This window comes from Phaenicophaeus curvirostris, chromosome 1, assembly GCF_032191515.1.
Source record: "Phaenicophaeus curvirostris isolate KB17595 chromosome 1, BPBGC_Pcur_1.0, whole genome shotgun sequence".
In the NCBI taxonomy this organism is placed as follows: domain Eukaryota; kingdom Metazoa; phylum Chordata; class Aves; order Cuculiformes; family Cuculidae; genus Phaenicophaeus; species Phaenicophaeus curvirostris.
The window spans coordinates 201,988,520-202,010,077 of NC_091392.1; the positions used below are offsets into that span (position 1 = coordinate 201,988,520).

Sequence of the window (21,558 nt, forward strand, 5' to 3'; positions counted from 1 at the left end):
GTGAATCAACCACCTCCCTGGGCAGCCTGTTCCAGTGCCCAGTGACCCTTTCTGTGAAAAATTTTTTCCTAATGTCCAGCCTAAACCTCCCCTGGTGGAGCTTGAGGCCATTCCCTCTTGTCCTGTCCCCTGTCACTTGGGAGAAGAGGCCAGCACCCTCCTCTCCACAACCTCCTTTCAGGTAGTTATAGAGAGCAATGAGGTCTCCCCTCAGCCTCCTCTTCTCCAGGCTAAACACCCCCAGCTCTCTCAGCCGCTCCTCATAAGGCCTGTTCTCCAGCCCCCTCACCAGCTTTGTTGCTCTTCTCTGGACTTGCTCCAGAGCCTCAACATCCTTCTTGTGGTGAGGGGCCCAGAACTGAACACAGGATTCGAGGAGCGGTCTCACCAGTGCCGAGTACAGAGGGAGAATAACCTCCCTGGACCTGCTGGTCACGCCGTTTCTGATCCAAGCCAAGATGCCATTGGCCTTCTTGGCCACCTTGGCCACTGCTGGCTCATGTTCAGTCGCTGTCAACCAACACCCCCAGGCCCACAGTTCATGTGTTGAGCCTTTCAGGTTTCAACATTTCACAATAAAAAGCCACTAATAAAAAGACTTGCAACAGAATCACAGAATTATTAGGTTGGAAAAGACTCACAGGATCATTAAGTCCAACCATTCCTATCAATCACCAAACCATGTCCCTCAGCACCTCATCCACCTGTCCCTTAAACACCTCCAGGGAAGGTGATTCAACTTACTTCTGACTTGATAATCTGGAAATTGCCACACTTAACCAAGCCCTTGGGGACAGTGTGTCAAGTGCTATGGTGACATTCAGACCCTTCACGCAAACCCTACAGCTTCACTCTAACCCTAATCAAAGCATAACTCAACCTTTGGTGCTAATAAAGCATCATTAGCACTTGTCATTATAACCTAGAGAGTCACATATCACAGTCTAGCACTTTTAAGGCCAAAAAGTTATCAAGATTTAAAACACTTAGAATTTTAGTTTCACTGAGAGTCCTCACACTTGGTGCAAGAAGAATCAAAAAGCTGCCACTCCACTTACTCTGCATCTTAACGCTGTCTCACGTGTAACACCTATTGTACTCTGTACAACACGAGTGCAAGGAACTGAGAAGTGAAATGGAAATGAAAACACTTACCTGCCTTTCCTAACAGTTACAGACAAACACAAGAAAATATAATAGAAACCCCCCACTTCTTTATAATAAAAAAAGTCAGTGAAAATGGGAATGGGCTGAGTGCTTTAACACCACTCACACTTTTTCTCTTCTATCTCACACGCTTCCTCCCTTTAGGACCACAAAGTTTATGGGTCACTTCTCCAGTTCTCCTACCTGCTCACAGAGATGCTCACAGGCCAAAGCCCTAGATACTGAGAAAACAAACTTTGCTGCATTAGAGTCACACTGTGAGCATTTTAAAGATAATTAACATTGCACACATTGAAATTACCATACAACCACAATCTTTTGTTCAATAAAAATTAACTGTCTTAATTTATGCTTAGTTCAGTACCTGCAGAAAGTGAAGTTTTCCTCAGTGACCACACACAATTATTCAGAGAAAAGGATGACTTGCAAAGGAAATTTCTTCTCTGAAAATTGCATTGATTTTTTACTATTTCCCACACTGAATTATATTTTGTTTCTATGTAACCTACTGCTGCCATCTGATCTTCTGAGAATCTTGAGGCTACTCCTTCACCTGTGAAAAGTTCCAAACTGACCTCAAACTGAGGAGGCGCAGAGTAAACGCTGGTATGATTTGAGAAGTTTGGAAAATCCTGTCCAGGGTGGATCTGCAGGGCAGTCTTCATGCTGGGTTTCTCAGGTGAGCTGTGCCAGAGCTCACAGAGATGCTCAGAACAACCCAGCCGCCTCTTCACACCTTGTGAAAGTGGAAAATGAGGGCAGGTCCCCAATACGTGTCATTATCTTGGAAACTCTGTATTCAACAGGGCATCACACGCTTTCCTGCACAAGAACCTGCAGGTAAGTCAAGGACACCAACCTGATTCCAGTCCAGCTGCTGCCAGTTCTTACAAAGAAAATATGTTTGCCCTGTACTCTTAATTATTGTAGAACTGCAAATTGCACGTCGTTATTTTTTCAGAACAAAGGCCTTTTGTTGCATTTTGCATCATCATTCAGATTTAGGAATAAAATGCACGCATTGAGCCACGATGCATTCTTGACTGCAACATCTCAGCAGTTTATAACATCTGATCAAAACACGCTAAACACTTAAAAAACATTACTGCTGATGGTGGAATAGCTCCATCTTCTGGAATAAAAGTTATTTTCTTGACAACTACATTTTTATTTCCAACATGGATTTATGTGTAAAAAGTTAAAATTTCTATTTCAAAATCGAACTTGAATATTTTCACTAACATGGAAAGTGAATCTTGGGTAGAAAATAGTAGGAATTTAGGATAGTAATGTGATTTCTGCTAAACTTCAGGGAGCATCATTTACTTTCCAATGGCACTGAAAATGCATGATTTTTGCACACCATGCCAGATCAAAAATTGACTTGACTAAAAAAAAAAAAAAGCTATAATCTGACTTTGAGAACAAGAATTTAAACTCATTTTAAGACCACACCCCATACTTAACTTCAGTCCTGATTTAGGGCACTTGAAGCTTCACATTAAAGGTTCATAATCTTACAAAAGAGTGTTTGTAGTTAAACACTCTCCTAAACAGGGAGTGACTTAGGCCCCTCCAGAAGGACTTGAAGTTTGAAATAAAGACGGGGGGGCTACAAGTGATCGTTATTGCTAATTATCAAAACCCTAAAACGTGTATTTAAATGAAGTATTTCAGATTAAGCATATGACACATTTTAGGCAGGTAATTAGTAATGATGGTTGCTACATATAAAATTGAATTCATGGTCAAGGTAGGTGTTCAACTGGAGAGGCCAGAATGAAACCACGACTACAATATTTGATTTTGTCACTTTTATGTATCGTGGGCACATCCTGTGGCTGTTGCTTGAAAAAAATCAAGTCTTTATGTATTCAGTGACAAAGAGAAAAAAGCACTGAAGCTGTTGGTGATCTTATCAACTGCTGCTACGTGGCATTTCTTGATTTCACAGGATGGGTAGAGCCACCAGGAAAAAAAAAATAATAAAAAATTAAGCATATACATCTCCATCTACTTTTGAAATAGCAGTATTTCTAAAGTTAATTAATACATACTCATAGACACACAAGAAAAGCAGAAATTTAAATAAACTTGCTTAACAAAACAAAGCAACTGAAGCTTTATTTTCTCTATATAGAAAGAGGTATCCCTATGTGCATTCTTTTAAGCTAAGGAAAATGAAAAAGCCATGCAGCCTTTGCAGGAAACAAATCCTAAGGTGGCAATATATGTACACACAGAATGTTTCCCCTTTAGTAGACGATTCCTCTCAACAGATGCTTAATGTCATTTAGAAAGGCCAAACGTATGACTACTACAGAATATTCTACTGCATTTTTTTCCAGTCCAATAGCAAAACCATTGCATGAACCATCATGCTGCTCACATCAGTTAAACAAGAGCAAGTAACAAAACTTAAGCAGTGAAATGTAGATCTGGAAATCAGACTCCTTATGCAAAGCAAGCACAATGAAAGGATACAGAACAAATGAAAGGAATTTCTTCAGAAAAATTATCTTTCGACTTTCTGCAGCTTCATGTCTCATATGGCTTTTGAATGGAGGCATTAGTTAGAAGAATTTTCCCACCCATAGTCAAGTATTGACTGTATTTAAATACAGCAACGCAACCACAAATAAAAGTTTAAAATTTAGCATATCATATTACTTTATGTAATGCAGCATTAAAATCCCTTTAGCTAAGGCTACAAAGGACAGATTTACAGTAATATGAGGTACCAGCATTTATGGTCAGAAAAGTAAAGATGTAAAAGAATTATACAGCAATGTCATCAGACATTTCTTTTCTCTCTTTTCTTTTTTTTTTTGCCTTCTGTTTCTTTGAGGGGGTTTTGTTTTTGTTTTTTACAAAATACATGTCTTGATGACCACATGCTTTAAGCTTATATTCATTTATTTTTTAATATATATATTTTATTTGTTGGGTCAATTGAGAAAGAGTCACAAATAAGGAAAGGACACTAAGGTTTTAATAAGGGCAACAAAAAAATGTTTTCACCAGAATAGATTCACATTACAGTACACCAATACTGACAGCATTCTCTTTTGTCTAGTTTTTGGTACATAAGATGGAATCTCTCTACATAACCTTATAAGGCTTCAGTAACTAAAAAGTAAAAAACCTATTAGTTTACAATTTATTTAAAAATTCTGAAAGACACAGCAAGTTCTAAACTTTAGTAGTGCTATCCATACACAACCAACCGGTTTAAGAACCCACTAAAAGAGCCTCCTTTCAAGGGAGCTTCCAACAGCAGGGTTGTGCAATATGGATTTCTCTTACTACAAGGGAAAAAAAAAATACACATGGCACATTCTCATTCATATTTTGCAATGTAAAAAGTTACAAACATATCTAATCAAATAAATAATAAAAAACAGAATCTGAAATGTGTTTGTTATGTATCCTAAAACCACTACACAGAATAATGGAAACTTTCACTCACAGACTATTTACATGGTAATACCCAGGTGAGGGTACACACTGCTACAAAACTCATAAAACAAAGGGTAAACTTGAAATGTTTTCCATCATAAAGGTCTAGCAGCATGACTCTATCTAATGCTGTTTGATTTCTTGACGGTTTTTGGAAGTTGGTTTTAATCTATGTCTTCATCCAGTTCATAATTGTCTTTATCATAAATGTCTTTTACTAAAAGAACCCGTACGAGCATATTTTCCAAAGTGTTGCGGTCCAGTGAAGTGGCAGTGTACCAGATGGGACTCTCCGCGGAGACAGAGCACTCTGGCTGCAGATAGAACATGTCTGTCCTCTGATTCAGATTCTGTGGGCTACAAGGGGGAAAACACGAGTTGTTAGAACAACAGTTTCACAGAACAAACTAGTCCATTAGCAGATCCAACATCTTGCACAAACAAAACTCTAACTGTACCTAGGCAAGTTACAAAACCAAGATTAATGCAGTCATGTTCGTAGAAGGAGTTACACCAGGTGTGGTCCAAACCCACCCAGTCTCATGTCCTCAGAACAGCCAAGAGAGGCCTGGGACTTAGCAAGCATATGGGAGACCATAGACTCTTCCAGGACTTGCAAAACCAGAAGTACTTTCTATCCACTTAGATTGCCAGATTTGCAAAGAAGCCCAACATTGACATCAGATTTATTTACACCACTGCCTGATGCAGTCATCTCTCAATGCAGAGCCCAGGGTTCCCTTCAAGGGATGGTAGTTCTGAGAGATGCACAGAAATACAAGGTAAAATTCCTCCACTTCTTTTTTTAGTTAAAGGGTTGGACACTTAAAATCCTTTAATTCCTGACTTGCTATACTTTAAAGGTTGTATGCATGCTTAATCCAGCTCAGAAATATCCTCTAAGCAGTGGAGAAGACCCCTCAAGGAAACTCTAGCATTTTGTCCACTTAAGCAAGTCTAAGAAAGTATCTTCAATTCTGCATGTACAAGTGCTCACTTATGTTCCCTCCTTCATAAATACTGCAGACTTCAGAGGTCAACTGTATTTCACACTTGATTAGTAAAAGGAAGAATTTTTTACCAGCCCATCTTCCCAAACTAGCTGATAAAGTTTCAGGTGTTGCTCTTCTCCTGCTGGGGTGAATGTTGGCTTGTTCTGCTCTCACAAAAATGAGATTAAGAGTCATATAAGAAGCCAAAATGTGATAGTTTAAACTATTCTAGTAATTTAAATATTTTAACTCCCCTCCCAGCTTTTTGACAAGCCAGCATTTTTATAGGCACAAGCAATGATACGGTGCTCACAGCCATGACTGAGAGTATCCTGAAATTTCAGCTTCAACCATCCACTGATTGCCAAGTATATTTCAAACAACTGGAATTACCTTAAATTTTACAATAGTTTTATCGTATTATCTTAAATTATAACATTACCTTAAATTTTACAATAGCTTTTAAAGTGTTAAATATTTTATTAAAATTATTTCATCAAAGACACGAGGTGTATGTTATTAGAAGAGGAACTGGGAGAAGCAGTGTGCTGCTCTGGTCAGCAATGGTGACTCATATCTGTAAGACAGCAGGACTTGAATCCACACCATAAACAATGCTCCAAATGGGTTTAAGTGCATTTGTTTCCCCAAAGCTGAGATGTTTCTAAAGAAAAGCTAATTACTTGTTCTCTCCCCACTACTGGCTGTGTAACTCAGTTCAAAAATACACCTTTGGCTTGTTAATAATACACTCTCACCAAATCATGACAGTGGACAGTGCGAAGGCAACTCCCCCCAGCAAGCAGAATTAAGGGAACTTCTGAAAATCAAGTGCTTACATTAACTGATCACAAGCTAGTCTTTACATGTTTCTCTCTATAACACCACACGGTTGCTCTTCTGCCTTCCTTGTGCATAAGCTCTTTACTTTAGGAATAAGATGCTGTTTCCTAACGCTTGTTGGGTCCCACACTTCCATTTGATTTACTGTGTTCGCAAACAACAAGACTATTTCTTTAGTATCACTTGCTGATTTTTCACTTAGTTACATATAATCTCCATCACTTGAATGGCTGTTCAAATTAAAGAAACGTATTTCCACAAAATCCTGTTTTTAAACACTTCAAACCACATAGCTGCTCATTTTTTTTTAATTATTTGGAAGAGTTGCCTAACTTTCGTTTTTCATATATTAATTTCTGTGCAGATTGGAAGGAAAAAACCCTTTTTCTAAGTACTGGATTACCACCTGTAATATTTTTTAAATATTTTAAAAATATTTTAAACACGCTCTCAAAGAGGGCATCTCTAGAGCATCTACATGTCTAATTCCCAAAAACTTCACATGAAGCAAATCCATTGTCTCAAGCCAGTTCTTGCAGAAAAGACAGGGACCTCACAAATCACACCCTCAGTGCCAAAACCTAACAGATCCCTTGCTGTTAATTCTCCACAGAGGTACTTGGTGTTTCCTGCTAAGAAAACTGAATCATGCTGTCATTCCCAGTTCAGACTGTTTACAACACTGAAGTACTCTGCTGCTCCCACACTTTTTGCAAGACCTGTCCAGATACAGAAGTGGAGATTTCAATGCTTTAAATCAGATATTTTTCAGAAGATCTCAATCAATTCCCTTAGCTTGAGTGTATTTCATGTTGCATCAAAACATTTCCCTTGCATAGAATCATAGAATCACAGAATCACCACGTTGGAAAAGACCTCTGAGATGATAGAGTCCAACCATACCTACCTGTCCCTAAACCATACCCTTAAGTACCTCATCTACCTGTATTCTGAATACCTCTAGGGATGATGACTCAACCACCTCCCTGGGCAGCCTCTGCCAGTGTCCCATGACCCTTTCCGTGAAAAATTTTTTCCTAATGTCCAGCCTGAACCTCCCCTGGTGGAGCTTGAGGCCATTCCCTCTTGTCCTGTCCCCCGTCACTTGGGAGAAGAGGCCAGCACCCTCCTCTCCACAACCTCCTTTCAGGTAGTTGTAGAGAGCAATGAGGTCTCCCCTCAGCCTCCTCTTCTCCAGGCTAAACAACCTCAGTTCCCTCAGCTGTGCCTTGTAAGACTGGTTCTCCAGCCCCTTCACCAGCTTTGTTGCTCTTCTCTGGACTAGCTCCAGAGCCTCAACATCCTTCTTGTAGTGAGGGGCCCAGAACTGAATTCAAAGTGTAGCTTCACCAACATTGAGTACAGGGGCACAATCACCTCCCTGGTCCTGCTGGCTGGGCTATTTCTGATTCAGACCAAGATGCCATTGGCCTTCTTGGCCACCTGGGCACACTGCTGGCTCATGGCTTTCATACTTGGCCTATTCAAGACCACTTCTGTATCACCCCCTATCACGCTTACCTTTTAGACAGGTAGCATTCAAACATTTTCACAGGGCATCTAGCTGGATCAGACGTGTTTTCAATTTGTTCAAATACTGGTTCGTCATCTTCGTGTTTCCTTTTTCCAGTAGTAATTTTATCTTAAAGAAGAAAATTAACAACATCTGAGCCATAGCTTGAAGCTACATTACATTTTTCAGTAAAATTCCCAGAGTGGGCAGCCCACCAAGTACCGCAATGCAGCCACAGCATTCACCATGGAGATCAGTGGGCTCAAAAGGATCATTTAATCACAGAATCACCAGGTTGGAAAAGACCCACCGGATCATTAAGTCCAACCATTCCTATCAAACACTAAACCACTCCCCTTAGCACCTTGTCCACCCATGCCTTAAACACCTCCATTGAAAGTGACTCAACCACCTCCCTGGGCAGCCTGTGCCAGTGCCCAATGACCCTTTCTGTGAAAAATTTTTTCCTCATGTCCAGCCTGAACCTCCCCTGGCGGAGCTTGAGGCCATTCCCTCTTGTCCTGTCCCCTGTCACTTGGGAAGAAGAGACCAGCACCCTCCTTTCAGGTAGTTATAGAGAGCAATGAGGTCTCCCCTCAGCCTCCTCTTCTCCAGGCTAAACAACCCCAGCTCTCTCAGCCGTTCCTCATAAGGCCTGTTCTCCAGCCCCCTCACCAGCTTCGTTGCTCTTCTCTGGACTCACTCCAGAGCCTCAACATCCTTCTTGTGGTGAGGGGCCCAGAACTGAACACAGGATTCGAGGAGCGGTCTCACCAGTGCTGAGTACAGAGGGAGAATAACCTCCCTGGACCTGCTGGTCACGCCGTTTCTGACACAAGCCAAGATGCCATTGGCCTTCTTGGCCACCTGGGCACACTGCTGGCTCATGTTCAGTCGCTGTCAACCAACATCCCCAGGTCTTTCTCCTCCAGGCAGCTCTCCAGCCAGACCCTGTAGTCTCCACGGACCACACACTCTGAATAAAGATCCTGGAGCCGAGAGCTGCTAAACTTTATGCAGTGGTAGACCTCTAGCTCCTGGCAAGACACCCAGATGTCCCTCAGAAGAGTACAACGTAGATGCTCCTGCAATACTTATTTTGGAACTGCCGTAGTACCTTCACTATCAGCTCTGCACAGGGAAGATACTTGATATCGAAGACAAGCTTTGCTTTCCATTGTTAGAGGATTTTTTTTCCACTGTCTAAAAACAGTGCCAAAAGAAAGTCTTAAGTGCTGCTCCACTGTTTTCAGGCCAAAATATTTAGTGTTAAAATAGAACAGGGTATTCAGAAGAGCGACCGGTGAATGTGATCCCAGCTGTTTAATCCTCCAAAGGTAATCTTCTTCAACTCGAGAGAATATTGATCCTTGGAAAAAGAAATTTAGAGAAAACACAATGGATTAGCCCATAAACTGTCCACTGTAAAATAATCAAGCTTCTGTTTACTGTAAAATTTAACTAAATGCTCATGACAGAAGCCTCTAATAAGCATACTTAACTATATGTCCACACTCCAAATCCAGTTCTTAAAAGACACAGACACTCACTGTTTCAGGAAGAGACAACAATCAATAGGAAGTATCAGTATAGGATATTTCTGTTGAATTACTTCAGCAGCATTGCTTATATGCAGCTCCCTAATGTTATTTCATAAAAACAAATATTCAAGGGGCTAATCTTAATGCCTTCATAAAAACTGTATTTTTGAGTTAATTTTATCCTGCTCAGGTAAGGCCTCCTAAGTAGCTATAACTTCTTTCTTATTAGAAATGAACATCTCATTTGGAAAGCATTCCTGGACTATATCTGGCTACAAAAAGGGCATTCCAGAGAGAGAAAAGCTAGAATCAAGAAGAGAGAAGAAAGGGGCTGGTAAGGACAAGCGCTCACTCAAAAGAGGGTTGTGAGAGAGATGGAACAACAGTGGATTCTGAATTTCAGCACCAACATTGATCTGCTGGGGAAAATTCCTGTTTTCTGCATAAACTAATGATCCTCCTGAGCAGGAGACCCACAGCAGAGAGTCTTCCCAATACAGATAAGAAAGACTAAAATGCATAGTTTGTTAGCCCTACTCGCACATCGCCCAGTGCCTGCCCGCCTTACTCTCTACCTAGGGAAAAAATGGGCAAAAAAATACATTCAAGTCAAGTAAAAATCACAGGTCGAAGAGCAGCTGCTTAATCTATCTCCAAAAAATGGACAGTCAATTTAAGATTAATAGGTGGTGGCAAAATCAACTCTTGCATTATGGATTACAAAGAAACAAGACATTCTAATAATAACAAGTAGTCTTCACTGAACTCTTAGATGAGAACTTTATGATATTTAATCAACTACTACCACAACACATGAAATGTTTGTATCTATCTGCATGCTTAAGAATACAGAACGATTAAGAGATTAAAAACATACATGACCAAAAAGAAAATTACCATCTGGAAGTATGCTTGGTTGCCAACTTCTCAGGATTTTATTTAATTCCTGTTCAAACGTATGGTAGATTGGATCAATAAATATGTTGTCTTTTCGATTGCTTCCATATAAATACTACAGAAAGAAAGAGATACAATATTTATAGTTCCAAATTAGAACAAATCCTGTCCTATAGGGTTCTTTTTCAGTACAATGCTTGCACGTTTATAAAACAACACTATCTAAAAATAAAGCAATGACACTTTCCCAATATTTAGCTGTAAACTTCTAACAGGATACATATAATAGTTTAATTGCAACTCTAACATGTTTCTCTAAAATTTCCTTTGAGCAACACTGTACAGTGAATAGGGAGTCATTAAAAAAACCCCACAATTAATTAATCTTTTCCTTCATGTGGTCCTTCAAAGGAAGAAAAACATTTAGCAAGAACCTGAACCTGACGTTTTAAATATTAACTCTAGACACTGACAAAAGCATCTTCAACACAGAAGCAGGAGCAAAAATATCTCCATATATTTGTGGTAGTGATATGCAGCAGTGCAAGAAAAATGATAGGATGGTGCAGGGCACCTGCCTATTCTGCAATCTAATTATCTCAATCCTCTTGACCTTACAGACAGAAACTCTTTTGAACTTCACCAAGAAATAATGGCTGAGGGCTCTACTAGTATTTGACATTATCCTCTCTGGAGACATTTCTAAGAAAGAGAGGATTGGCTTCTTAAAATCTTTCACGTCGGTGTTAGCTTTGCATGAACGAGCCTGTTGTTTGTGAATACAATAAAAGTGTCAGACACAAAAAATGTACTCACTTCTGGAAATGACACCTATTTCTGCACCCATACTTGAAATAACATTAAACACAGCATCCATTTGTACTAGGAAGTTCAGCATATCTTGACTTCCTTACCGTTGCACTCAGTTTTGTAATACAGAAAAATGAATGAATACAATTCCTAAAAGTCTCCAACACAAGATTTTCATTTAGATAATTATTTCATACAGTATATTTAACTAATTCTTCAAAGCACAATATTCCCCCTAATGTGCTTGTTTCTAGACCTACCGGTTTTGATTTTATAAAGCAATTCTAAAACAGACAATATAGCTTACTTCAAGCCTCATGGGGTTTGCCCCTCTGTTCCCTGCCACCTTTCTCTTCCATGAATTTTCTTTTCCTCTGGTTTGCATTTACCACTCACATTGAAAGCTGGCAGTGAAACTGAAATGAAACTGTAAACTGGTTCAAAACCAATTCCTGCACAAGCCTGTGGGAATTCAACTAAAAAGATTGCTGTTTCCTGATTCAGAATGTTTAGTTAAGCCCTGCCACCACCAGCAGAAATCTGTGAAGCACCCTATACCATTAGCACCACAGAGTCTATGGAAGAATGATGTGTTGTAGTCTCCCTGGCTACACAACAACCCACACACACCTGCAAACCTTCACTTCCACACCATAACGCTGGGCTCTGCTACTCCAAAACTCTAGAAGGAGAAAGATTAACACAAGCAGTTTCCACCTGAGATGAGCTCTACCAAAATGCAGGGAATGGGAAGGAACTGGACATGCCTCTGAGTTTCACAGTGGAGAACAGGCTGTATTGCTGCCCACAGCACCTTCAAATATCTGCCAAGCTCCATGAGCCTGAATTTTGATGAAAACACCCCATTACGACACATGCAAAACCCAAACACACTCCCCACATACCGCCAAACCCTGAGCCTGTACTGGTACAAAGAATGAAGGCCACGACGCAGCAGGGGAACAAGACAGGCTAATACATTCCTCTAGACGAACCTTCTCCACTAGAACATGACCCGCCTGCCCATGTAACAGCTCTATTTTCAAGTACGATTATTTTTCAGGACGAGCACTTCAGAGTTATCAAAACCATTATTAAACCATTTCTGGCTGGACGCAGAACAATTGCAGCCGCAAATGAACCTAAACGGAGAAAATGTATCATCTGACTAAGTGACCACTTTGCTAGAACAGATTTTCCAAGTGCTTCCTTTAAGAAAAATAGTTATTTTACAAAGTCATAAAAATAACCCAAGACTTGAAGACTCCTGAGCACTTCCCCTATGCTAGAACCAAATTACTCCCGTAAGGAAAAGCACCACCCTGAGCCCACACTTAGCCACAGTGAGTGCAATAGTTCTGGTGCAGGGGAAGTGCTCTTTCACTGTTGGGGTGGGTCCAGAGGAGGGCTACAAAGATGATCAGAGGGCTGGAGCACCTCCCATACAAGGACAAGATGAGAGAGTTGGGCTTGTTCCGCCTGGAGAGGAGAAGGCTCCAAGAAGATCTTTTCTAGTACCTGAAAAGGGCTACAAGAAAGCTGGGGAGAGACTTTTTACAAAGGCTTGGAGTGATAGGACTAGGGCCATTTTGTTTGTGCCAAACCACTAAAAGTGCTTTGCTAGTTTAAAATATGAAATAATATTTTATTCATAACATTTGCTGAGTAAGCAGTATGCTTCCTCCAGTCATGAAGATGATTTCTAGTTTTAGCATGCGTTATGCAAGGCAATGTAAGTGTAGCATTTCCATTTCTAGTCTTTAATTATTTTTTTTAACTACCCTGCTTGGAAGTGAAGAGGAAGCTTTCCAGTTCAGGATAAAGCTCTGTCGCTAAGGCAAAGGAAGTAAGTACCCCACCATCACTGCAAAATCACCAGCCTCAGTACTTCTGGGGAAAAAATAATCCCAAAAGTCTCCCCTCCTCATTACATCTAAAACCAGTTTCGATTTGTTTTTTCTCTAGCCCCAGATATGACACATACATTAGTACCTAACAGCTCTATGGTGGTCATCAAAAGAATAAATATAAAAATAATTTTCAGTCTCATTTCCATTAACTTAAGAAATGTTCACAAAGGGTTGTAGTGGTGGGATGAGGGACAATGGGTATAAACTGGAGAGGGGCAGATTTAGGCTAGACATAAAGAGGAATTTCTTCGTGATGAGGGTGGTGAGACACTGGCCCAGGTTGCCCAGGGAAGCTGTGGCTGCCCCATCCCTGGAGGTGTTCAAGGCCAGGTTGGATGGGGCCTTGGGCAGCCTGGTCTGGTGGGAGGTGTCCCTGCCCATGGCAGAGGGGTTGGAACTGGATGATCGTTAAGGTCCCTTCCAACCCAAACTATTCCATGATTCTATGATTTAACCTATGGCTTTCTCTTTCTCTTTGTTTGAAGAGAGTTAGCAAAATATTAATGATCTTTGGCACAACTTTATCCTTAAATGGCAACATTTAAAGTTCTCTGAGCCTCTTCTGAGTTAAACAAAGACAATATCTGTTATGCAGTAGCAGATAATTTATTCTCTTTCAAGAGTAACAACATCAGGGTTGTCAGATAGGAAGGACTAAGAAAATACTAAAGGCCATGGAGTCTTGTTGCACGTTGAGACAATGACATTGCATTTACTGTACCACTGATATATTTAAAACTGTTTTTTTCAGAAGGATAACATATATTTATGTTACATTATATATATATTATATATATATATAAAAACATAATATTTATATTGGCACAACTGTGCCAATGAAAAGAGGATGTTAAGATTACCCAAAATAAGCACTGGACACTAACTATAAGCAATAATTTTCGCAACACAACCACAAGTTGTTCCTCTAATGTTGCAGCACTGCGTATGTGCATTAGGGCTCATGATAATTGTGCCACACGAATTTTGGCTATGACGAGCTAAAAAGAAAAAAAAATTTATGCATAACTAGCTTTCACAGCAGACAAAACAGACAATATCAAAAGCACAAAGAGGAAGGTGAAAAAAGAAAAAATATTAGTTGAGTTCCATTTTATAAACAGGTATCTTACTCTGTGTATCGTTTATCAGCTTAATATGAGTACTTTCAGTTCAACAGAAAGACAGAGAGAGATGGCATATCATGCAAGTGCAGAAGCAGAAAGCTGGCTGAATGAGAAACATGCCTTGTGGCAATATTGACTAAAATGCCAGTGAATGCTTGTTTCTCAAATTTCAACCAGGAGGTAAAGATATCAACTATTAATTTTTTCATACTTGCAATGCAGGAGAATGAGTGGAGATACTATTTATGTTAAAAAGATTCTGATTAAAAGACGTTATTATTTGATTCATGTCTCTGTCTGAAGTATAAAACAGTTCAAGGGGGATTCCAAAACCTGTAAACAGCCTGCTTTCTACATCACATGCATTTTTATTGCCTTTTAACTCGCATGGATTTTTACATGTTCTCAGACCTCAGCAAAGCTTATTCTGACAGTTGCCTTACATATCAAAAATAAAGATATCTTCTGCTTAAAAGATAAGCTGTGTAATACCTTTTCTAATTATCCAGTGGTATCTTATTACCTTCCCATACAAGACATCTAAACTGACTCCCTTTGTATTTGAAATCCAACTTAATCACAACTCAGGGGCAGGATGTATAAGACAGTCAATAAGGCAGTTTCCTGCACTCTACAAGAAAGCCTGACTGCCCGCAGGCTGCAATATTCAGCAACTAGACTCTCCCCCAAAAACACTTCAAATAACTTGTTTTCACTTGATGCTAAGTAACTAAATCAGCAAAACATTTACAGCTCATACCTTGTTTCATTCTGTTTTTACGTTAAGCCATCACAGGAAACAAAATTAAGCATGGTGTTTGGAAAAACTCAGTCATTTTCTGACTGCTAATTCCTTGCTTTAACCCAGCACGAAGCTTAAAATTCTTAAGATGTATCATGTTTACATTTGCGTTTTCAGGATGGGCCTGCAAACTCGTTTTCTATACAGACACCTTTCTACAATGTGATTTACACAGCAGCCTCTCCATGTTCCAGATCATAGCCATTATATTAAGAATAGCTCCTAGCCAATAATCTCTATTCTTCCACTGAAATGGGTTACAGTCAAACCAGAAGCTATGATTACCACCTCTACAGCCTTTACTAACCTCCTGAATCCCAAGACACAGATAATAGATGCTGTCGGGTGCATAGTTCTCTCCATTTGGCCTTCGAATTTCATTGACAAAATGTGTCAACCCATAGTTTAACTCAGCTGCAGTATGTGATAAAAGATCTTCCTTTAATTTCACAGACTTTGCTGTAAAATAGAGAAAAAATGCTACATTACACAACAGAATTATTACACAGTGAGAGTGACATGGGGTATTTTTGGACTGGCCAGCAGGAAATAGGCTCGATGTCCTCTCCACTAACCAATGAGTAAATCTAAATGGGCTAAGCAGTTCAGATGTCAGGTCTGTATTAAAATAAACAAGGCTACCAGAGCAAAGTCTAATTAAGTAACTGCAGTATCACCCACTGTCATGCACTGCTGAGGACAACACTTAAGTGGCCTATGACGCTGAAGTGAAGACAGTACTGTAGAGAAAGACTGTCAGGGGAAACAGCAGTTTCTGGAGATCCAACGGCATAACGCAACAGTGCTGAGATGCACACGAGAGCTGAAGACCAGCAGGATTAGCAGCAATCCTCCTTCTCCCTGGCACTGCAAATGTACACATAGAGGAGCGTTGCTGAAAGAGCAGCAAGGCTCCATAGAAGCAAAGGCCACCTCATGTCAGAGCTCCACAGCCAGGTAATACCACACTCAGATGAAGATCTCTCTCCAGGACAAAGAGCAGGATGCCTCTCCCTTGCAATTATTGAAGTCCAGAAAAGGTGTGAACTCCAAGGTGAGTTAGAACATGAGGGAAAAAGGGATGCAAACAAACAAAATGGTGACAGAAAGTCAGAAAAGCCACAAAGGTGCTATCCCAGCCTGCATGAGAAGTGTGAGAGCCAGCATTTTGAAATAAGTAGGGAAAACTTCTTTAGGAAAAAAAAAAAGAGTTTGAAAATTTGCAGTTTGAAGATCTGCAGTAAAATAATTCCAGTCATCGTGGAAAAAGTATGCACATGTGAAAACTTGCATTAAAAATTCCAACTGAAAATCAGACGAACATAGCAATTCATAGAATACCAGGTTGGAAGAGACCTCAAGGATCATCTGGCCCACTCTTCCTCAGCAAACACATGGTCTAGCACCCAGTCCAACAGAATATTAAGCGTCCAATGTTGGGGAATCCACCCCTTCCCTGGTGTGAGGTGTTCTCCCCTACTAAACGAAAACCTGAATGCCAGATTTTTGGAAATACTTACTTGATTTCAGTTCCTCTAGTTCTGGAAGCTCTTCATCTAAATATCGAGACTTTACCCAGTGCTTCCATGCATTTACTCCGTATGCATACTTGAATGGAAAACTACACTCTGAGTTTTCGGAGCTGTCATCGTGAGACTGGTATTCTGACACTGCTTTCCTCTTCACCCCCTGCCATCAAAAAAAACCAGTGATTAACGCTGCCAACAGCCGCTGACAGCAGCTAACACAGAAGCTGGGCAGGATAAGCAAGCTGTTGGCCGAAATACAAACTAAAGGTTCAGTGTAAAGAAAGACATGCTTTGTTCAGGAGGTAGTTCCTGGGTCAAACAAACTTCTTAGGGCAGTATTTACCAAATCTGACAGACATTTCCAATTCATCTTTCAAACTGATTGCTAACACAGACAAGAGTAATTTTTGATGATGGAGTTGCCGTATTGGTTATACAGTATTAGGCAACAAACACATGCTGCACCAAATAATTCAGTGTATTTATAGGATTTCATTGTGTTAACATGCAGGAAGTTAAAGATGCTACAAATTATGCCAGAAGGTCAACTTTTAGGCTCAGTGGAACTCATCCAGGGAAAGGCCAGCACCGGTCCCAAAAGCACGTTCAGAATTGGATATGCAGATAATGTCCAGCCAATAATAACGACAGTTTAGACTCCCCATTTAAAACTAGAAAGACACATTTATTCTTAGAAAGTCTTATTAGAAGTTAACTTTTTTTTTAAAAGCTTTGATATCTACTGGAGTTATTGCAATAAAACCATTTCAGCTTTGTGTCAGGCACCAGAAACTGTTTCCTTCTAAATAAAAAACCACGGCTAATTACTTGCAACGTCTAAACTAAGATTTTTGAAAATAAGATATGGGAAACATACAAGCAAATGAAAAAGGAATTTTTTAACCATTTTATACAGCACGTGTTATAGCTCCCATTATAAGCTACGGTAATGCCAACATTCTTCCATTTTACTTCCAAATTAAACCGAGAGAGTTTTGTTCAAAGCAGAAGGTAGAAAAGCATTATTGAAAGCACAGTGTTTATATAAACACTAGCACATTACATCAACAGTCTACCGCAGTAAAACAGAAGTGAGATCAGAAGTTAGAAATTACACTCCTGTTAAATCAAACAGTTAATGGCAACAGACATTGGACTGAAGTAATTTTATTATTTGAAGTATAGCAATTCGCATCATCAAGAACGGATAGTAGGTATGAATAGGCAGTAACACATTTTAGAGCAGCATGAGAGCCAACCACCGCCCCCCCCCCCAAAATCTGGCATATTTATGCCCACTTAAAACTTGTGTGGTTCAATTTTCTTGATAGAATGACAAAATTACCTTCTTTTTAGACCTAGGTCTTGGCTGTTCCTCATATTCTTCCCCAAAAACAGGAGGTAATAAAAACTCATTTTCTGTATCAAGTTCCTCAGTTGCTGAAAATACGTGAACAGAAACATTTTTTAACACCTTTCAGATAACATTGGTTTGAAAAAAATAATGAACGATATCATTGTGCATTAAAGTAACGGATCCCCTAAAGCATACTAAAAGCTAACAAGTGAAGCACAATATAACAATTTTGCTATTTCCTAGCAAACTCGAGTGGGAAATTTACCCTTTTGTAATTTCTGCTCTAATCCATCGTTTCATTTCCCATGGAAACGTGGTAATTGAAGAATGTTTTCATTGTTTTCCACGATACAGGACATTTGCATCCAAAATTAAATGATCCATGTCCAAAACTAAATGATTCAGTCAGATTCTTTTGTGAAAGGTTAATTCCCCCTTTTCTTTGCATTCTGTTTCAAATACTGTGTTTAGAAAAATAGAAGAACTCATTTGGAAGCCCTTAGTCTTGCAAAGGCACAGTAAAGTTTTACCTAATAGAGTCAGTCAAGCGGATCTTGCAATCAGTTAAGTTTCTCTGAAAGGATGATGAATCGAAGTACAACGGCTGCCCACAATGTCTATTTCACAATATTTAATAAATGACAGAAAAAAATACCTCTTGGAAAGTCTATTTCAATATCAAGATCTGGTTCATATGGAACGTCAGGCAAGCTTGTCCGTGCCTCTGTTTCTGAGTTGAGTAGATTTGTTTCCGAGTTTAGTAGATTTGTTTCTGAGTTTAGTAGATTTGACTCAACTATCACACCTGTAAATAAAAGCAAATAGAATTGAAAAAAAGGAAAATGTTTCTTATTTTAATCAACGCATGGATCAGTCAAAAACAGATTTAGAACATCAGAAGCCGAGTAGCTAAAAATCTGCTTGTTTGCTCATCACAATCCTAGGTTTTGTTGTTCTTGGGATCTCTGATTTAGTCATTCAATGTGATTTCCTTCGAACAGAAAAGATACTTACTAGCCCATCTATCCACCATTTAGAAGAGTCAGCGAAGCACACGCACATACAATCAAATACTGGAGAATATGGATCATATCAACCAATCACAGAACTCAAACAAGTGAGACAATTCTAACTATTTTTCTACATGATTCTCCCCACAACAGAACAGACTTTCAAATCTGTGAAAGAGATCCTGCAAAAGCAAATGAGGAAGGCAGGCTGGGATAAACAAAAGCTTGATCTCTTTCCCACTTCTGGCACAGACAGATTTCTTCAAATTCAGTTCTCTGCAAACAAGCAAACTCTGATTTCATACTTCTACCCATTCAGCTAGCTGTACTTAGCCGAAGGGAGCAAGGAATTGCAAATGGCAACCTTGCAGCGTGACCAGAAATGTCCAGCTCGAGTAGGGAAATGGCAACAGTTTGAAAAACAATAAGCCTCCTGGGACTGCAACCTCATATACCAGGCCCAAAGCATGAGTTCATGTCATTTATCAACACCCTTTGAGACATTTTTTTTGAAAGAGCTTGAAAAAACCCTGAAGTTTCAGTCATGGAAGAAATCTTAAAAATCTAGATTTTTTAAAGAGAAGGCAAATTCGCCTGGAAAGATACAGAAGAGACTTGAGGATTTTGGCAGGCAGAGCCAATAAAGAGGGGCAGAAAAGTATGTTCACTGCAAAAATATCATTACAGGATATGTGGGATGTTTTGATCTTCAGCTGCAAAGTTGTCCCCAGTAGATCTCCCCTTTTAGGTGAGCTGGTGGGATGTTAAGTTATTTCAGCACCACAATCACAATGATCTATCAGCTGATGTGTTACTGTCTTCAAAGAGATGATGCTTCCAGGACAGGATCAATTAAGAGCGAAAGCATCGTTAGGTCACCTGTTTTAGTTAACCACAGTTCCACTTGTGAAAGGCACGTTTCTCTTTGTTTTAACAGTCTTCACTTCCCCACGCTCAATGTAACACGTGCCTAGCAATGCGTTACTATAACAAGATCAGAATCCTGTCACATCCCACCTGTTCAGAGAAAGCTCTGTTCACACCTGTAAGACAGAGTTTTGGAGATCGCTTTCCCTAAACTTCTGACTTGAGGTTTTCTGGGAGGAAGATTGGACTGGTTTTGGCTTGAGTTATGCTGGAAAGAAAATATGTGTGTGCAAATCTGGCTCGCCATCAGCCGGGGAGCTGGCACAAGCAAAGAGAATGCCTGTGTTTTTAAAGGCAAAGGTCTGGTACAGCACACTGAAGTCTCATAACATACTTCAGAAAGTTTTCTGTATTCCAAATGTGATAAAATGATCTTTAAAAATATTTAAAGAATTACTATTTCAACTTCATATAAGAACTCCAGAGTAGCACTGTTGTACTCAAGGAATCTTTACCTAAAATAAGAAAAACATCTACCCGTTCTCTTCACACACCCCAACACATAAGCCCCAGCACTCCAAAGAGTCAAAAACTCAGCAGGAAACTCACTGGCCACATCAGAAGCTTCAGCTTTTCCTTCATGTTCAGTTAACATCCCTGACAAGTTCAGTAGCTCAGTTTCCAGAGGATTTGAGGGTATTTTTCCCTTCAGCTCTTCTATTGCTGCAAGGATTTTCTCACTGCTATCCAGACCAGTGGGTAAGAAAACTGGAACTGGCACCTGTGCAAAGAGGGAGAAAGAGACAATTAAAAAAGAAAAAAAAATATGCTGCCACAAAGTATCAAAAGCAGTCAACACAGAAACAAACTCTACGCCTCTCATCTAAAGGACAGAGTTAATACAGATTAGAAACAGATCAGTATAGGCTAACAAAACCAGCATTGACAGGTTAAAAAATTCAATATAAATGACTGAGAAAGGAAAGTAGGAAAAGATACAGAAAAAAATCAAACATGACAAAACGCTGTGGGTCAAAGTAAGATCTGAAGGGACTCCAGAGCTTCAAACCTGTCTGACTGTGACTTCAGACTAACATTTCGGACTAATCAGCATCTCGTTCTAGTGCCTTGCTTGTGAAACATGGAATTTTAAGAACTCAGGATTAGGGTTTTTTTCCACCATTTGGATAAGATTTGGTACATAAGTGATAACAAATTTAACTTTGATTTATCTTCTTTTTCTGGCACAAGGTTCCTTTTTTACCCACTTTTCTTCCTTCCGTTTATCCCACTCTGCCATCCCACTCTTACTTACAGGAACAGGAACCGCTGTAGGAACAGGAACATTTTGACTACACATGTTCATAGGCACCGGAACATAGACGGGTACGGGAATAGGCACTGGGACATACTCTTTTCTCCAATCATCCTCTATTAAAAGAAAAAAGAAAAGGGCAAACACTGACAGGTCCTTTAATGTATTTTACACCTGGGAAAAATTTTTAGGGAAAAAAACTCAGAATATTTGCAATATGTTCTAAGACAGTAACAGTTTAAAAATATCTGCAATGAAAAAACGAGTAGTTCCAGTAGAGTTCAAGAGTTACCTGTCTGACAAGACTTTGTCTGCATGTGAGGTTTACAGTATGTGGCTTTCGTCATTGTCAAAGGCTTGCAAAGAACTGCCTTGTTCTTCATTTCTCTGTTAGCTGTTGGAGAAGGTGGCGGTGCTGAGCC

The 21,558-nt window shown here is 39.7% G+C and overlaps 1 protein-coding gene across 4 annotated transcripts in view; it reads right to left on the minus strand.

The window, feature by feature from the left end:
• Window positions 1–4,141: 4,141 nt before the first annotated feature.
• The window catches only part of ZMYM2 (zinc finger MYM-type containing 2), a 96,140-nt gene continuing 78,723 nt past the window's right edge, over window positions 4,142–21,558 (minus strand). For all 4 annotated transcript variants that reach the window (XM_069883464.1, XM_069883463.1, XM_069883462.1 and 1 more), the window contains 11 exons: window positions 21,429–21,558; window positions 21,137–21,252; window positions 20,431–20,602; window positions 18,600–18,749; window positions 17,933–18,027; window positions 16,579–16,747; window positions 15,366–15,517; window positions 10,413–10,527; window positions 9,092–9,343; window positions 7,983–8,103; window positions 4,142–4,983 (listed from right to left, as the gene is read on the minus strand). In XM_069883464.1, coding sequence (XP_069739565.1) covers window positions 4,791–4,983; window positions 7,983–8,103; window positions 9,092–9,343; window positions 10,413–10,527; window positions 15,366–15,517; window positions 16,579–16,747; window positions 17,933–18,027; window positions 18,600–18,749; window positions 20,431–20,602; window positions 21,137–21,252; window positions 21,429–21,558 — 1,665 coding nt within the window. In that variant the 3' untranslated portion in view covers window positions 4,142–4,790. The remainder of the gene's footprint in view (window positions 4,984–7,982; window positions 8,104–9,091; window positions 9,344–10,412; window positions 10,528–15,365; window positions 15,518–16,578; window positions 16,748–17,932; window positions 18,028–18,599; window positions 18,750–20,430; window positions 20,603–21,136; window positions 21,253–21,428) is intronic.